The 19,008-nt window shown below is 42.1% G+C and overlaps 1 protein-coding gene across 2 annotated transcripts in view; it reads left to right on the top strand.

Moving 5' to 3' along the window:
* dhrs7b (dehydrogenase/reductase (SDR family) member 7B) overlaps nucleotides 1–18,981 on the top strand; it is a 51,583-nt gene extending 32,602 nt beyond the window's left edge. For both annotated transcript variants that reach the window (XM_052021370.1, XM_052021369.1), the window contains exons 2-7: nucleotides 9,046–9,221; nucleotides 9,989–10,104; nucleotides 10,678–10,888; nucleotides 14,222–14,314; nucleotides 15,467–15,619; nucleotides 16,452–18,981. In XM_052021370.1, coding sequence (XP_051877330.1) covers nucleotides 9,050–9,221; nucleotides 9,989–10,104; nucleotides 10,678–10,888; nucleotides 14,222–14,314; nucleotides 15,467–15,619; nucleotides 16,452–16,657 — 951 coding nt within the window. In that variant the 5' untranslated portion in view covers nucleotides 9,046–9,049 and the 3' untranslated portion in view covers nucleotides 16,658–18,981. The remainder of the gene's footprint in view (nucleotides 1–9,045; nucleotides 9,222–9,988; nucleotides 10,105–10,677; nucleotides 10,889–14,221; nucleotides 14,315–15,466; nucleotides 15,620–16,451) is intronic.
* Nucleotides 18,982–19,008: the final 27 nt, after the last annotated feature.

Genomic DNA, 19,008 nt, shown 5'->3' with positions numbered 1-19,008 from the left:
TTATTAATGTCTTAGATGAGGGGGTAGAAGGGTAGGTTAGCAAGTTTGCAGATGACACAAAGGTCGATGGTGTCGTGGATAGTGTGGAGGACTGTCGAAGATTGCAGAGGGATATTGATAGGATGCAGAGCTGGGCTGAGAAGTGGCAGATGGAGTTCAATCCAGAGAGGTGTGAGGTGGTACACTTTGGAATGACAAACTCCAAGGTGGAGTACAAGGTTAATGGCAGGATTCTGGGTAGTGTGGAGGAGCAGAGGGATCTGGGGATTCAGATCCACAGATCACTGAAAGTTGCCTCGCAGGTGGATCAGGTAGTTATGAAAGCTAACATCCCATAAGCTTTCTTAAGTCGTGGGATCGAGTTTAAGAGCTGCGAGGTAATGATGCAGCTCTACTAAACTCTGGTTAGACCACACTTAGAGTACTGTATCCAGTTCTGGTCGCCTCATTATAGGAAGGATGTGGAAGCATTGGAAAGGGTGCAGAGGAGATTTACCAGGACGCTGCCTGGTTTGGAGAGTATGGATTATGAGGAGAGACTAAGGGAGCTAGGGCTTTACTCTTTGGGGAGGAGGAGGATGAGGGGTTTTGTGGTAGAGGTATACAAAATATTAAAAGGAATAGATAGACAGCCAGCACCTCTTTCCCAGGGCACCAATGCTCAATACAAGAGGGCATGGCTTTAAAGTAATGGGTGGGAAGTTCAAGGGAGATATCAGAGGGAGGTTTTTTTTACCCAGAGAGTGGTTGGGGCATGAAATGCGCTGCCTGGGTGGTGGTGGAGACAGGTACATTGGTCAAATTCAGGAGATTTTTAGATAAGCATATGGAGGAATTTAAAATAGGGGGATATGTGGGAGGAAAGGGTTAGATAGTCTTAGGCGTGGTTTGAAGGTCCGCACAACATGGTGGGCCAAAGGGCCTGTATTGTGCTATACTGTTCTATGGTTCTATGGTTTGAGTACAGCGTCGATCTGGCAACATTAGCACCTTAGTGAATCAGTAGTTTATGCATCTGAGTGCATTCCACGATTTGAATATATAATCCAGGCTGACACTTCAGTGCAGAACTGAGTGAGCGATTGCTGACATCTTTTAGATGACTTACTAATTTAAGACTTTCTAGGTTCCTTGGTATTCTCCATTAACCAATAATACAAAGAAAATGATGCAGTATTTGCTTGACAGGCCATGGGGCCTTGCAGTGTGCAGAAATGTTGTCTTTGATTGTAATTGAAAAGTATATCATTGGCTGTGAATTATTTTATCCTGAGTCTGTGAAAAGTTAAATGTAAATGAAATTTTAGAATGCCATGTTTTCTTAGCCCATTTTATTCAGTTGTTGAATTTTACTTATTTACCTCAGAGTACTCTGAAGAGTTATGGTCTTCATGTTATAAAGAATGTATAGAGGTGCTGGAGAAGGTGCAGAAAACTTTACATAAATGACACCAGAATTGAGATACAACCACCAGGAAAGACTGAACAAGCTTTGAGTTCCTTAACCTTGTAACAAAAAGACTGAATGGTGGTCTAATGGATAATATAATTGATAACTAACAAGATATCTTTACTTGTAGAAATATCTCCTTAGCTATCAGACAATTTCATTATCCAGAATTAAAGGCATAAGATGTTCTGAATTCCTTATTGGATTTATCTTGAGGCTCTGTTATCCACGGGGTTGTTGGAATGCCAGAGTCACTATAATGAGGAGCTGTTGAGCCAAATTTCATAGATGTATCAAGGGGAAAATAAAATATGAGAGGGGAATGAGTAAAAGTTATCTGATCAAGATTGATAAAGAATGTGGTAGGAGGTTTGTATGGAGTGCAAATTCTGGAAGAACCCAGTTGGGTTAAGTGGCCTGTTGCTTGCTGGAAATTCTTTATTCTCTTCTGTGAAATATAAATCGGCAATTTACAAATTTGCCTTATGTTTAAACTCTCAACTCTTTGGTCTTTTCTGATTTCTTATAAGCAATAACATCAGATCCCCATGAGTAGAGGTTAAAACATTGATGTTAAACAAGTCAGTGGAATCTGACAAATAACATGCTGTCTTCTTTCTCTTCCTTGTCTTGGTATGAAAATGAAAAAGAACAATGAAAAATGGTGGAATGATTGTGAGGCTGACAGGACAGTCCTTCCTGTGTTTACTGGTCTCTCACTGCAGCAACTTGAATGCTACTAATTTCCACAAACAAGGTTAGAGAAATGACAAATGCCAACCAGGGCTCCACACAGAACTGTCTTCATAATCTAGAGGTCACACATTCAGATCCCACCATCCAGTAATGTACAAGGGCTAGAAGTACCACAAAAGCTGCTGCCTTACTGTAGAAACCTTATTGATTCACTAACATTGTTGAGGGAAAGCAACCAGCTATCCCCAACTGTTATGGTCTACAGGTATGACTTCTTCCTATACAGTGCGCAAAACTGACTTCTAATGCCCTCAGGGCAGCCAGAAATCAACAATAAATAACACCCCATGTCACTCGTGTCCCAAAAGCAAGTACGTATTAAAAATAACCATGGGTGTTTTCAGGTGCAGTAAACACACAAGTCCTTGTGGGGTTATTTATCCATGCTCTTATGCAGGTAAGTGGCTGGGTTTTGGAGCACTTTTGGCCATAGACCTTCTGCTGAAGGTCTGTGGTGCTGAATGGTTAGAAGTGATCATTCAATGCTGTCGTATTTCTGAGATATTGCAGCACATCAGAAGGCTTGGGCTTCCCCCTGCTGGCCCAGCTGATAAAGACAGGATGTAACTGAGCCTTTTAGACTAAACAGTCCAAGGTTCAATTCCTGGCACCGAAGTAAGGGAAACTCCAAAGCATTCTTGCTCCCAATTACTATCCTGAACTACTGTGGGAAAGTTTGTTTTATGTGACTGTACTTTAAGTTCTATTTATTTCTTTACCCTCTTCCCTTAGAGAACAATGCAAAATGGTGGAAAGTCTGACCATATTACAGAAAATAGGGTGGCTCACCTTAAATGGTGGGAAAGTATTATGAGCTCCCAAAACCCATGCAGATATAGGGTGGGGATGGGAGTTGGGGGTGACGGGGGGGGGGGGGGGGGGTAGCATTCGGCTACTGGTATCTCATTGGATGTCCTTCCAGAACTGAGCCTGAGTTCTGGTCTCCACTGGCAGGGATTGAAGGGAGCAGGGCACAAATCCTGCACGTTCTTACTGAGGCAGGATTGTTTCCACTAAGCTTAAGGTTTGTTTCTGTGGATGTGTGAGGATGGGGTTTATTTCCTCTGTAAAACCTTCCTCGGTCAAGTAGCTTGTTTGCTGGAACAAGTGATTTGGCATGGCATGACAATTCATCAAATCCCACAGCTTGGCACTATGGCACAGTTTGATTATAACAGTTCTTTACAAGGTCCTTAAGGGATGGGTTGAATGTACTTTGAACCGTCATAGATAAAGAATGGCAGGCAGGTAAGGTATTAATGGACATTTCACACAATGTATAAGAACCCTGTAGAGATGACAGTTTCAGCAGAGGAGGAGAGGATAAACAAATTAATAACTTGCCTGTAGTCAGGATAAGAGTACAAAGAGCTTCCAGAGAGCAAGTTACCTACAGAGTTCAACAAACGAGGGGATAACTGAGCCCCAATGATCCTCATGATTCTAATACTCTTATCAACAAATTTTAGTTAGTGCTAACTATTCCAAGGGGACCAACCAATTCATTAATAGAGATCTTTCAAGCAAATTGAACATGCTGCTGCTGGACAGAGAAGGCTGAGAGGTGATCCCGGGACCTTTGATGTACAGTATATCTCAAATGTAATCACAATTCAGCTGTAACTTTTTATGAGGAGAGTGGTGAGTATGTGGAACGGCCCTGTCAGCTGTTGAGTGAAGGTGCTTAAAGGTAAACAAGATAAGTACTTGAGGATGAATAGAATAAAAGTTTATGTTTTTGTAATGTGAGGTGAGGTAAGGGAAGCTTGCATGGACCATAAACACAGGCATGGACCAGTTGCACCAAATAGTCTGTTTGACCACCCCTCAAACCCCCCTTCACTCCTCTGAGCCCCCTACTTCCTCCCACCCTACTTTCCCTGACCCCTCTAGCTCTCCTCTCTCCGCTGACCCTCTACGCTCCCCTGACCCCAGCTCCCATCCCTGCCGCATCTTCGCCATCCCCTCCGACCTTCCCCTCCCGAAGGCTGAATGTTCTGTCCTTAGCGTGTGGCTTACCTTTGTCCCCCTGCACCCGCACCTCAATGAGTTCCTTGCCTGCCATGACGCCAAGCTCTTCATCCGTCGCCTCCATCTCCGGGCTTACTTCTTCAGCAAGGATTCCTAACCCCCCACTGATGACTCCTTTTCCCACCTTAAGCCCTCCTCCTCCTCATGGACACCTCATCCTGGCCTTCTGCCCACTCTGGATCTCTTCATCCCTAACTGCTGATGGGACATTGACCATCTCAACCTCACCACTCCCCTCACCTATTCCAACCTCACCCCCTCTGAACGCACTGCCCTCCACTCTCTCTGCACTAATCCTAATCTTACTATCAAACCCGCAGACGAGGGTGGTGCTGTTGTAGTCTGGTGGACTGACCTTTACATTGCCGAGGCCAGATGTCAACTCTTGGACACCTCCTCTTACTTATCCCTCAACCTGGACCCCACCAAGGAGCATCAGGCAATTGTCTCCCGCACTTGACCTCATCACCTCCAGAGACCTCCCCTCTACAGCCTCCAACCTCATTGTTCCCCTACCCCGCACTGCCCGTTTCTACCTCCTACCCAAGATTCACAAACCCAACTGCCCCGGTTGACCCATTGTTTCTGCCTGCTCCTGCCCCACTGAACGTGTCCTTGTATCTTGACTCCATTTTGTCCCCCTTGGTTCAGTCCCTTCCCACCCACATCCCTGACACTTCGCATGCTCTCCTCTTGTAAGGATCCCATCCCCTTCTCCAAGTTCCTCTGCCGCATCTGTTCCCATGATGAGGCTTTCCATTCCAGGACATCAAAGACGTCCTCCTTTTTCAGTAACCGGGGTTTTCCTTCCATCACCATCAATGCTGCCCTTACCCATATATCCTCCACTTCCCTCACGTCTGCCCTCACCCCACCACCCCCCCCCCCCACATAACAGGGACAGGGTTCCCCTTGTCCTCACCTACAACCCCACGAGCCTCCGCATCCAACACATCATTCTCCGCAACTTCCACCACCTCCAATGGGATCCTACCACCAGGCACATCTTCCCCTCCTTTCTCTGCTTTCTGCAGGGACCGCTCTCTCCACGACTCTCTTGTCCACTTGTCCCTCCCCACTGATAACGCCCCTGGCACTTACGCCTGCAACTGCACCAAGTGCTACACCTGTCCCTACACCTGTTCCTACGCCTCCTCCCTCACCACCATTCAGGGTCCCTTCCACGTGAGGCAGCGCTTCAGCTGCAAGTCCGAGGGTATCATTTGTTGCATCCGGTGGTCCCGGTGCGGCCTCCTGTACATCAGTGAGACCCGACGCAGATTGGGTGACTGCTTCGTCGAGTACTTTTATTCCGTCTGCTGCAACAGCCAGGATCCTCTCGGTGGCCACCCACTTCATTCCACATCCTACTCCCATACTCACATGTCTATCCACGGCCTCCTCTATTGCCATGTTGAGGCCTGACGTAGCTTGGAGGAACAACGCCTCATATTCCACCTTGGGAGTCTCCAACCTGATGGCCTCAACATTGATTTCTCTAACTTCCAATAACCCCACCCTTCTTTTATTCTTCTTCCCACCCCCTACCCCCTACCTTCCACTCCCACTCCCTTGTCTTCCCTTATTCCTGTGGCTCCCTTCCTCCGCCTTGATGACCTGCCCATCTCCTCTCCTCCCCTCCCCCATCCTTTTTTCCAAGGTCCACTGCCCTCCCCTACCGGATTCCTTCTTCTTCAGCCCTTTGCCTCTTCTACCCATCACCTCTCAGCTTATTACATCTTCCCACCCACCCCCACCCATCTATCTCCCCCCCCTCACCTAGACTCGCCTATCACCTGAACTCACCCATCACCTGCCTGCGTGTGCTCCTCCCCCTACCCCCACCTTCTTATTCTGGCTTCTGCCCTCTTCCTTTGCAGTCCTGATGAAGGGTCTTGGCCTGAAACGTTGACTGTTTATCTCCCTTCATGGATGCTGCCTGACCTGCTGAGTTCCTCCAGCACTTTTTGTGTATTGCTGCAGATTCCAGCCTCTGCAGAATTTCTTGTGTCCTCGTGAGTCTGTTCCTGTCCTGTGACTTTGAGTGAAGTACATCCTACATAGCTTCAGAATGGGATTGACAAACGCAAGGCTTCCTTTTGCATGTGAATTATAACACTGTTTTACATATCTGAGTTTGTTCAACAGCCAAATAAGTATTAACTCCTGTTGGAGGATTCCTGTATTAAGGCTGCTTCGTCTGCCACATTTTCACCTTCCATCTACATGTTTTACAATCCTATCATCCTGTCCTAACGTGTATTCCAATAGTGGTTTATTTAATTTCCTCCCCCATTTCTGTGGCCACTTCCTCGTAGTCAGAACAGGAAATCTTGAGGCAAAAGGAAAACAAATTGCAGAGCTGGGAACGATTCTCAGACCAGATTGCAGCTGTGTGGGTGAATTCACATGGATTTGTTGAACCCGTTACTCACTGAAAATCTGCTTCATTTAGCACTAAGCTGACATGAAAGATGACAAAAAGTACTTAGGTTGAGTGAGTGAGCAAAAGTTGTGAAAAGATACAGAGGGACATTGATCAGTTGGAAAGTTGGGTGGAGGAGTAGCAGATAGAATTTAATCCAGATAAGTGTGAGGTATTGCATTTTGGGATGTCAAATACTAACAGGGTTTACACATTATATGGCAGGGACCTCCGATGTACAGAGGGACCTTGCAGTGCAAGTTCACAGCTTCCTAAAAATGGTGGATAGGGTAGGGAAGAAAGCATTTGGCATGTTTGCCTTCATAGGCCAATGCATTGAGTATAAGAATTGGAATGTCATGCTGCAGCTGTACAAAACATTGGTCAGGCTGCACTTGGAGTATTGTGTACAGTTCTGGTCGCAACTCTGCAAGAAGGATGTGGTAGTGTTAGAAGGATGTGGTAGTGTTAGAAGGAGTGCAGAAGAGATTCATCGGTACGTTGCCTGGAATGGAGAGCTTTACTTACTGTATAAGGAAAGATTGGATAGACTGGGTTTATTCTCACTGGAATGTAGGAGGCTGAGGGGTGACCACATAGAGGTTTATAAGATTATGAAAGGCATAGATAGTGTAGGTAGAGCCTTTTCCCTAGCTTGGGGGAGTCCAAAACTAGAGGGCAAAGGTTTATGGTGAGGGGAGAAATTTAAGGGAGATCTGAGGGGCAAGTTTTTCACACAGAGGGTGGTGGTTATGTGTAACGAGTTGCCAGAGACAGTAGTAGAGGCAGATACAATTACAGTTTTTTAAAGGCATTTGGACAAGTACTTGGATAGGAAAGGAGTAGAGGGATACAGGCCTAATGCAGGCAAGTGGCATTAGTGTAGATAGGCATAATGGTTTGCATGGATGATTTGGGTCAAAGGGCCTGTTTTTGTGCTGTACAACTCTGACTCCAGATCTTCCAAATGGAGAATAATGTAGGAAATTGTGAAATAGTCCACTTTGTCGGGAGGAATAATAAGAAAAAGCATATCATTTAAATGATGAGAGATTGCAGGGCTCAGAATTGCGGAGGGGTCTGAGTGACTTCATGCATGATTTGTACAAATCTAGTATGCAGGTACGGCAAGTTATTAGGAAAGCTAACAAAAGGTTATCATTTATAGGAGAGGAATTGAATACAAAAATGGAGAGGTTTGCTTCAGTTAGGCCATTACAAAGATTACAGCTGCTGTACTGTGTACAGTTGTGGTCTTCTTATTTAAGGAAGGATGTTGTGAAAGAAGTTCAGAGAAGGTTACTGGACAAATAACTGGATTGGATAGATTGACTTATGAGAAAAGGTTTGACAGGCTAAGCTTGTATCTGTTCGAGTTTAGAAAAGTGTGAGGAGACTTGATTAAAACATATAAGATCTTGAGAGATCCTGATAAGGTGGATTTAGAGATGATGTTTCCTCCCTTGGGAGAATCTAGAACTGAAGGTCACTGTTTAAGACAGATGTGAACTTTTTTTCTCCAAGGGTCATTGGTCTTTGGAGTTCTCTTCCTCAAAGGACGGCGAAAGCAGAGTCTCAAAGGCAGAGGGAATTAGGCACTTGATAAATAAAGGGGTGAAAGATTACCATGGGTAGATAAGAATGCAGGTTCTAATTGGACCAACCTTGATCTTGCTAAGTGGCACGGGGCTGGAGGGGCCAAGTGACCTACTCTTTCTAATTTGTATACTTGGACAAGGAAGTCACAGGAGTGCTAATTGTATAGAAAGGGGGAGAATGTTTTAATCAATATCACATGTTTGCACTATTTCAGATGTTGCACTGACTAGGTACAGCAATTAGGTTTCTACTTATTACCACGTTATTTCTATAGAATTTCGGTGTATGTAGTAGCTGCTCCCCTTTTCTCTCCTCCTCCTCGATTAATGAACGAATTCCTAGTGGCTGAAATTAAAGCCAAGTTTGGATGAGACCAGTTACCCAAGCTTAAAATAGAATTCACAGCTGCTGTTAAGTGATGTAACTGTGTCTTTGCATGCCCTCTCTGAGCTGGCATTTCACTGGTTGAGAATTAGTTGAGCTAAATCTGCACACTGCCCGAAAATCTAGTGCCGTACGATTGCAGGTGCTGTCTTTCGGGTGAGAGATTTATTCAAGGTCTTGTTCTCCCCCTTGGGTACTTAGTTAAGATCACACCATGCTATTCAACAAGCAGGGGCATTTGTTTCAGTCTGTCAAAGCCACTTTAAACCCTGGGATTTCATGCCTGCCAGAATATCTGGAAGCATCATATTTTCCCCTTAGCTCTGGTGCAGCTAATTGCTAGGCACTGGAAGTGATTTGCTTTGCTTTTTAAATGTTTTTGTTTCTCTCTATTCCCCAGGAGAATGCTGTACAAAGGGACTCTTGTGCAAATAACGTCTTCAAACCTCCTGCCGTTGCTGCTGGGTGGTGTAGGCCTTATCATTTTATACAGGCTGCTGCAGCGGATGAAGGAGAGAGCTTACATTCAGGATGCTGTGGTGGTGATAACAGGAGCAAGTTCTGGCCTTGGTAAAGGTAAGTAAAATCAGAGGATTTCATAATGCTTCAGTTCCTCTTGCCTTCCTTCCTGAGCCTCTAAGCTGTTTACCATGTTGCTGATGATTGCCACCTTTTCCTGAAAATACAATATATAAATTGCATCTTCCTCAGATGTTCTAGACCTCTGACTTGGTGACTATGCTGGTGTAAAATCCTGGGATTGTGCTGCACTCAAGTAGGCCATTTGTTTCTGTGCGTCATTGTTGGTCTTTGAAAGACCTACCAAATTAGTCATACTCTCTTATTCCCATGGTCCTGCAAGCTTTCGCTTTTTAAGTATTTATTGGATTTCCTTTTGGAAGTTATTATTGAGTCTACTTCCAGCGCCTATTCAGAATACAAAGGCTTGCTGTATCAAAAAAAATGCCCCATTTTGCCAACTTAGGTCCGTATCCTCCAATTAGTGGCTTTTTTGTAAATGGAAACAGTTTATTCAATTTTACTCTGTCAAAACCCTTTATGTATACCTTTGTTATAAAACACCATTGGCTGCCAAAGGCTTAAAGTGTAGAATTCCGTTCTTGTATCTCCCCTCCTCTTCATCTATTCTCTTTTAAGATACTCCTTAAAACAAACCTCTGTGACAAATGTTTCCCTGTACTTTCAAGGCAAGGTGCTAAATGGTGTTTGATAACGCTTGTGTGAGGTGCCTTGTGCACATTTTGCTCTCTAACGGTTACTATATAAATGCAAATATTGTTGCTGTTGAAGCTAAAACTGATGATCTTTGTTCTCATCATCAGATTGTGCAAGAGTCTTTCATGCAGCAGGTGCAAAGCTGGTATTATGTGGCCGGGACAAGCAGAAACTGGACGAACTCACGAAGGAGCTGACAGGAATGGCAAACGGCAAGAGAAAAGTAGGAGAGCTGTAGGATACAAGTAATGGTGCATATTAGTAAAGGATGTCCAAAATTAAGGGCCGTAAATATGAAATAGTTACTAGTAAATCCAGTAAAGAATCTAAGGAAAATCCCTTTACCCAGAGAATGGTATTTGAGGGGAAGCTAGATCAACACATAATGGAGAAAGGAATGTAAATGTATACAAGTAGAATAACATAAAGTAGAAGATCTGAGCGAAGTGAAGGATAAACATCAGCATGGACCTCCAATACTATTTTGGAAAATGTCAGAAAAGCACCAATGGTGCTCTGACTGCTGTCAACTCAAAAATGACTACAGCAGGCAAATAAGATTTTAAATTTAAGTGATTTCAGAACTCTAGCCTAGTCTTCAGGGTTAAGTAAAAATTGAAAGCTGGTAATCAATAGTGTTGCTGTTATTGACACTTTGAATTGAGTCACTTGGCACTTGTCTCATAGCAAAGGAGACCTACCCATCCTCATTGTAACTGGACAGAATACAGTTACATATATTGAAAATAAAAAAATCATTGCATGGTTTAATTCTCACATTTTTGCTTGTTCTTAGACATATCCACCTCATGTGGTGACCTTTGATCTGACAGACGTGGACTCGGTGAGCAGCAGTGCAGAAGAGATTCTTAATTGCTATGGCCAAGTGGATGTGCTGATAAATAATGCAGGCATCAGTTACCGTGGGAACATCCTGGAAACCACTGTTAGCGTTGATAAAAATGTGATGAATATCAATTATTTTGGACCAGTGGCTTTAACAAAAGGTAGTGTTTTCTTGCACATTCTGTAAGACCTCATTGATCTTATTTTCCAGCTTAACTGCCCTATCCCCAAGACTTCATACTCAGTAAGGGGGGGCAATTTCTTCTCCATTTTCTGTCACTGCAGTTTCATTAACCAACTAGGAGGAGAAGCATGAGAGTTACCTGGTATGCAACCCTCGTATAGAGAAGTATTTTGTTTGGACAGCCTCTGGTCCCTCATTAAGGGGAAGGCTGCACACTGGAATCAGTAGATTATACTCTTTGAAGTAGTCCTCCAGGTGGGCATGGTACTGATAGGACCTTGATGCACCTAGAAGGTGCCACCTCCAACAGTGCAGACTTCAATTTAGACATGAAATAACAAAGATGTTCAAAATCTGAAAATAAAAACAAAATGCTAGAAATATGCAACAGGCAAGATGGCATCTGTAGAGAGAAGCAGAGTTAATGTTTCAGGTCAATTATTTCTTATCAGCACTGTAAAAAGTTTGTGGTAAAACAAATGCAGTGAAAATGGGAGTGGGAAGGACAAAAGAGAACTCTGATATGCTAGAATGCAGGAGAGATTAAGTGGCAAAAATGATTATGGTGCAATGCAAAAGGCAATGGTAACAAATAAAGAAGCAAAAGATATGTCCAGAAAAGTGAAAATAAAAGTAGTAGAATAATTATTTGAAATTTTTTAACCCATTGTTGGGTCTAAAAGGCTGTAATGTACTTAAAGATATGGTGTTGTTCCTCAAATTTACTTTGAGCTTCATTGGAACAACTGAGAACAGGGGTCTCAGAATTACAGACAGATGACCAGAAGCTTGGAGTCATGCTTCTGATCTTCCACCCTCCACACCACCCCCCACCGCCGGTGACATCAATGAAACCTTCAGCTCTCAACAGGGTCTTTGGTTTCTTCCATTCCATTCTCACCATAGTGAATTTGCTAGTGAGCTTTTGAGCCCTTTTTCCACCTTCATTGCCCCCAATTCCCACTTTTTTTGCTTTGCAATTTTCCACCTTGTAGAGCCTAATCTTTCTTATCTTCAGAATTCTGGGCTTGCCCTCTAGCCTCTTACTTTCTCAAGATCTTTTTATTGCAAACTTTGACAGTCCACTATACCTTCATTCTACCTGTGAACTTTCAGCCCAAACCAAATATTGTCATCAAACTTGCTGACAAGTGCGGCATTGTCGTCTGGCAAATAGACTGCCTTGCAGAGTACTAGTTCTGTGGCACTTTCTTTTGGACCATCGCCCCATTGAACGTTCACCTGTTGTTTCCCAAACTGCCACTGACCTCACTTCTGAAGGTATTCACACCCTCTAACTTCACTCTCCCAAACATGCACAGCTTGTGTCTACCTCCTTCCCAAGGTCCACAAGCAGGAAAGTCCTGGTACATCCACTGTTTCTACCTATTCATACCTCATGGAAGTTTTATTTTCTCTTGTCACTACACCTTTCTTACCCCCTTTCCATCTGCATCTTCAACATTTCTAATGCTTTCTGCAACCTTAAACTTCATTTTATATAAAGAATGGCTTTAATCTGGAATTCTTTCCCACTAAGGATTGCTCTAGAAAGAGCACTAATGATGAGCAAAATCATCACCTTTGCTGTGACAATTCAGTAATTCTACCAATTACAAGCTAAAAATTGGTCTTGAGAAGCTGTGTAAGTGGATGGCTCAGTCAGTAGGACTTTCTCATCTATGTTACCTGCTAGCACTTCAAGCTTTACTTGTTAAGTAGCAAGTCTGTAATAATGAGGGAAGCACAACACTGGTGGAACTGCTTCTGGAAGGAGACATTAAACCCAGACGTCCTTGGTTCCTTCATGTGTTTATTTGTGACCTTCCATGTCATTTTCAGGATGCCAACTCCAATGGCTAATGAAATAGCTTTAAAGTATATTTTTTGATGTACAGTAGTCAGTTTGTCACTTTAAGCTCCCACAAACTGTATTGTGATAATCACATACCGTTTGCTTTAGTGATGTTGATTTAGCGATTCAACTCCCCTCTTTTTCAATGAAAATGTGCCATTGTTTTTTAATATCCACTTGGGAGAAAGGTTAAGGATATTGGTTTAACATTTCATCTGAAGGATAACATCTTTGACAGTGTAGCACTCCTTCACCCTGATGTGCTATGTCAGCTGATAGTGTTGCCATCTGACCAGTGGCTGGTGGGTGATGTTTTGAAGAAGAGCAGGAAAGTTAACCTCTGTCCTGGCCTACAATCATCCCTCAATCAACTTCACTAAATCAGGCTAACCCTCATTATCACTGACATTTGTGGGACCTGGCTGTGTTTTCAAATTTGTTGCTGTGTTTTCCACCATAGAACAGTGGCTATAATTCTACATTGGTTCTAAAATTCTTTGGGATTTCCAGAGGTTATGAAAGGTGCTCTGGAAATGTGTATCTTTTTTTACTTGGCTCCAGTGTGCAGAATGGGGTGGAGTAAGGGTTCCTGCCTGTGTTATGATCCACTGAGGCTTGCTGTAAAACGGAGTGTAGCATCTAATGGGTGCAGATAGGATTAAGCTCAGCTGGGATGGCCCTCAGAGTCTGATAACTATCAAAAGCTTTTTTTTCTGGTAGTCAGATAGAGACTAGTAGCTCCACTACCCTCCAGCATTGTCTGAGCTGGCATCTGCTGTCTCATCACATAATAGAGACAGGAGCCAGCTGATTTAAGAATTCATCTCCATGTGGGACAAATTCAGGTTAATGCTGGAGAGCTGCTGAAGTAATTCCCAACTATCATCTGAACCAAGAAAAGACTTTCCATTTAAGTAGAATCTTCCTCAACTTTTGGATTTATCAAAGTACAAGGCTAAAGATATATTTTTGAAACTTATTCATTGTTATGACGTGAGAAACGTAGCAGTCAGTCTGTGCACAGGAAACTTCCATAAATAGCAGCATGATTACCATCAATAATCTTGTTAAGGCACAGGGCGTTGACCAGAATCCTGGCAATAACCCCTTGTTGCTCTTCAAAAAGATGCCACAGAATTTTTGCATCCCATTGGGAGAGCAGATGGGACTTCAGTTAATATTTGATTCGAGAAGGTAATTCTGACAGTGTTCTATTCATTAGTGCAATACAGGCGCATCAATGTGTACCTTTGGTAGGTTCTACTTTCTCTTCCTGCTGACTTAGTAGGGATTGATTTGTTGGTCTTTGTAATTAATGTATGATAATGTCCTCTGCAGAGGATGAATAGTTGTATTGAACTGGCTACTAATAGTGGCTGACTGAGAAATGGCTTAAATACACAGTGTACGACACTATAGTGAAACACTTTTAACTCTTGTCAATTAATATTGCAGCCATCCTGCCTTCCATGGTGCAGAGAAGAAGGGGGCACATTGTGGTAATTAGCAGTGTCCAAGGGAAAATAGCAATTCCATTTCGATCTGCCTGTAAGTATTGTTGAAGAAATCATCACTTGTATGTTTCCTTGTACCCTTCAATCACCAGTATAGTGGGGAAACAAATAGGCCATGTCTTGCATGATAAATGTACTAAGGCAGAGCTGGGCCTCCGGATGTTTCTTGTTAACTAAATTCATTGTGTGCATGTAGATTTTAGAAACATTTTATGCACAAATTTGCTGGAAATGGTAGCTTGTAATAGCACAAGGAAGGCCACAGTGAATTGTGGACCTGAGTGAAATGCAGTCTCTTTCCTTAACAAATGAGAAATAAATAGACAAGACTAAAGAGGAGGAGGAGGATGAGAGTAAAATCAGTACAGATAGTAAAGAGAAAGAAGGAATGACATCAAAGAGGCAAAGGCCAAATAAATAAAAATTAATCTCAGAATCTCTTAAAACAATGAAACAACACTTATTTTTGACTTTTTGAGCAGGAGAGGGTGATTACCCATCATTAGCTGTTAAAAGGGTACTTGCCCTTAATTATTATACATTTTTCTGTGGTGAATTTAATGGCGATTAATGCAGAGAAGGAGCAACTTCATCAAATTCAGTGGTCGAGAGCAAGTTGCCATTTTTGCCAAGCCAATGGCAAAGCAGTACAACTGCTGGCAACTTTCAGTAATTCACAGGCCACCACGTACAGGTTTTTTTGCTACAGGTTGGAAGACGACATGCATGTTGTTAACATGCTCATTTTATTAAAATCTGGACCTTTGCTTCCATTGGTATGATTTTAGACACCTTATCATTTAGATTGTATTGAATGTTTCATCACATCTATACTGCCCTAATTTAATAGTCATCCTTAAAGGGGTCATTTTGACATAATGGAGACACAAGAGACTGCAGATGATGGAATTTGGAGCACACACAAAATGCTGGAGGAACTCAGCGGGTCAAGCAGCATCCATGGAGAAAAATGGACAGTCGACACCCTCTCTGTCCAGATGAAGGATCTCAACTCGAGATGTTGACTGTCCACTTCTTTCCATAAATACTGCCTGACCCTCTGAATTCCTCCAGCATTTTTTGTGCACTTTGAGATGATGTCAAACATCATCTCAATTTCCCCTATTTTCCAAAATGTTGAATTGTTCCAAGAATCAAAATACTTCAAATTGGATTCTCATTACAGATGCAGCATCCAAACATGCAACCCAAGCTTTCTTTGACTGTCTGCGCGCTGAAGTGGAGCAATACCAAGTTCAGGTGTCCGTGATCAGCCCAGGATATATCCACACCAACCTTTCCCTGAATGCACTCACTGGCAATGGATCCAAGTATGGTGGTATGCTTTTAATCACACTGAGCTAGAGTGAACTTTGGAGTTCTCCCATTTGCAGATAAACCAGTGGCATTACATATAACATCATTACTGGTGCGAGTATAAACAAACACGAGTAAATGAAATGGCTTACTAGAGAGGGCACTGCTCATGCACCTCACTGTTTGTGGGATCATTGCAAGATGCCGGCTTCTTTGAAACAGTTTCTGCTTTTCAAGGTAACTTGATATGAGTGAAGTAACCTCAACTTGCACAGTGCATTGAACATAGTGAAAAGTCTTAAAAGGATCTCTCAGGAGCATTAATTTGATGAAAAATTAAATTGAGCCAAAGGAGGAAGCTTTAGATCAAGCAACCAAGCCATTCCGAGGATGGGTTTAAGGCATGTCTTCAAGAAGTATAAAAATTGGCCAGGGAGTGAATACTGGAGCTTGGGGTTCTGGAGTGGAGTGCGTAACCATCAGCATTAGAGCTTTGAAAGACCAGGGATACAAAACTAGGATTGGAGAAACATAGGTACCTTGGAGAGTTGCATTAAGTTATTAAGATAGGGGAGGGGAAGAGATCAGGGATGCATTTGAACGTCAGGATGAGCATTTTAAAATCAATATACTTGCTGGTACGGGAGTTTGGCATTATGGTCAAGGTCATTTAGACAAGCTCAAGTTTTTGGAGAGATGCAAAATCTGCCTGTTATGAAATATCTCCACCTTTTTCTACTCATTGCAGCCTGAACTGCAAGTTGACACCCAGGTTTTTTGATAACAAATGGGAAAACTGGTCTGCCAGTGAACAAGTGTATCATAATGATCCATTGCTTTTCTCTTTAAACTAGTGATGGACAAGAGTACAGCAGAAGGTTACAAGCCCCGTGTTGTTGCTGAAGCCGTTCTCACAGCAGTTTGCAGGAAGAAGAAAGATGTCTTGATGGCTGGGTTACTCCCCACTATTGCAATTTACTTGCGAACACTGGTTCCAAGCCTCTTCTTTCCTATCATGGCAGCAAGAGCTAAGAAGGAGCGCAAGATGAAGGATAATTAATCCTATCTTGGGCTCCCTATAACACACTTCTATTTAAGCCTTTTGGTGTACATCTTCTGTAATTGGTTGAGAAACTAAATGGTGCTCACTTGTGCCCAGTGATCTCCCCATCACTACATCCATGTCTGCTTTGATGGGTTTTTCAGACTTCTGGGACAGACTTTGCAGGTTACACTGAAACCAGGGTAGATTAAGTAAATTGAACATACAACGTTAGGTTTAAAGAGAATCCAGTATTTTCAAAATATAGATGAAATCAAATGTATGACATTGCATTCACAGTCTGCAACTTGAGTGTCAGTGCAAAGCCAAAAGATCTGTGCACAGGTGCTAAACTTTGACTGTATTTTTGGGTGAAGCAACTTGAGTGGCGTGAGCCAACCACTTCCAGAGACTTTCACTTCAATTCATCCTCTTACATGATTTTTGACACCAAACGTGCTTTGGGCTGTGATTGCAATAATTTGCAACATCAATCCAAGTGAAACAAGCCCCTGGACTATATGCATTTGAAAATATTTAAGTGTACTGTTTACTAAGTATATTTGTGAAAGGAAACAAATGATGGATAAAAATTTGATTTTTGTCAGAAAGCAATGATCTGCAACTCTGGTTATTTATGGCAGGTGTATAGGTGCATGTGTATGCATATAGGTAAAAGAATAAAAGTCAGTTATAAAATGCAGCACAGCCTGTAAAAATCAGACAGCTCCTCACCATGTGCTGGGTCAACAACAGCAGAGACAATGCTTGTAATGTGATAACATTGAGCATTTTTTCCTGAATTTGTCCCATCAGAAATATGATGTATATGATGTCCTGGCAAGCTTTCAATTTTCTGAGGGGGTTTTATGATTTGAATTCTTCACCCTTCCCCATTTTTTTCACTAAAATTATTTCAGTGCTGGAAGAATTCACTACTGGTACTAAATCTATTACATGCCAATCATGTTTAGAAGACATTCAGACAGACACATGATTGGGCAGGGAATGGAGGGATATAGCAAATGTGCAGTTTAAATTGACATCATGGTTGGCACAGACATTTTGGGCTGATCCTGTGCTCTACTCTTTTATGTTCCACTGTGGAAGTGGGCCAATTTGCACATTTTAATTTCCTGGTATTAGGATCACTTACATGCAATGTAGAGTATGCAGTAGGAACGAGGAAGATAAAGAGCCAGTTAACTCAACATTGCAGCTGACCGATTTGAATTAAGATTGTTGTAATCCAGAGCAGATTAGTTCAAGTTGATTTGTGTGATTGTTAATGACATTTGACTAAAATTACACTGATAATGATAATCAGGAATTTGTACAAAATTAATTTCTCTGAACAAATAGTAACATTTATTCAAATAAATAATTACAGTGAAAATGCATCACGCACTCAACATATGATTCCATACTTAATGGGTTCTTGAGATCCCAGCATATATCTTAATATGATTGCAGAAAGGAAAAGTTGCATGAAAGAATGTAAAATGAAAGTTTGGGCCACATTTACTGTTCCAGCATTGAAACTGTTGCAGTGGCTCAAAATATAGTTGCAGTCAGCACACAATGTGAGGATTCAAGCTGCACCTTTTCTGGATTGAACCCTGAACTTACTGCTAAATTGATGTACATTTATTGGTGCATCATTTGAAAAACTGGCCAATACTTATACATGCAAATTATGAATTTCCATGTTACAGGGTTATTTGAGCTGCTCTCCCAGCTTGCCTCAATTGATATTCATTTACAGTTTTACTTTGTACAGAAAATTAATGAGTTATTCCTGTGAAAGTCTTCAATCTCAAACTGACAGGGAAAAACAAATTGTGGAGTCACGTTCCTATAGCTAGTTAATTATTGTTGGAGATTGTTGCTTTTTTCTGTTCCTGATTCACCCTATTTCCTTACTCTGCTGTCCTATAACGGTTCTTAAAACTTCTTAGTTGGAGATTGGTAGTTGTATTTTTAAACAATTACTGTAGCCTTATCAGCTTGCTATAAATGTGGAAAATATTGGGACTGTCAGGTGAAAAAGCTAATGGCATAGCACAAAATGGTTCACTCCAGTAAATATTTTTTTAAATTCGTGAAGTAGATGAAACCGAGACTGAATTATGAAACAGAGGTCAAACAATAAATTGAATTGTTTGCAATAGATTCAGCTAAACCATGGAAGATTACCAGTTACAAATTTGCAATCCCACTTTCCCCGCTATGCCTGGGCAAGAGAGGAAAAAAAAGTATCACGTCTGGAAAGCAAAACGTTTAATAGTGTATAAGAGTATTGATGTTGAAATATTAAAGTGCAAGGCTAAAAGTGATAAAAAGGACTTGCCTTCATGTGGTATTTTGTA

Source organism: Pristis pectinata, chromosome 8, assembly GCF_009764475.1.
Source record: "Pristis pectinata isolate sPriPec2 chromosome 8, sPriPec2.1.pri, whole genome shotgun sequence".
Classification (NCBI taxonomy): domain Eukaryota; kingdom Metazoa; phylum Chordata; class Chondrichthyes; order Rhinopristiformes; family Pristidae; genus Pristis; species Pristis pectinata.
This window is presented reverse-complemented; position numbering and strand designations above follow the sequence as displayed.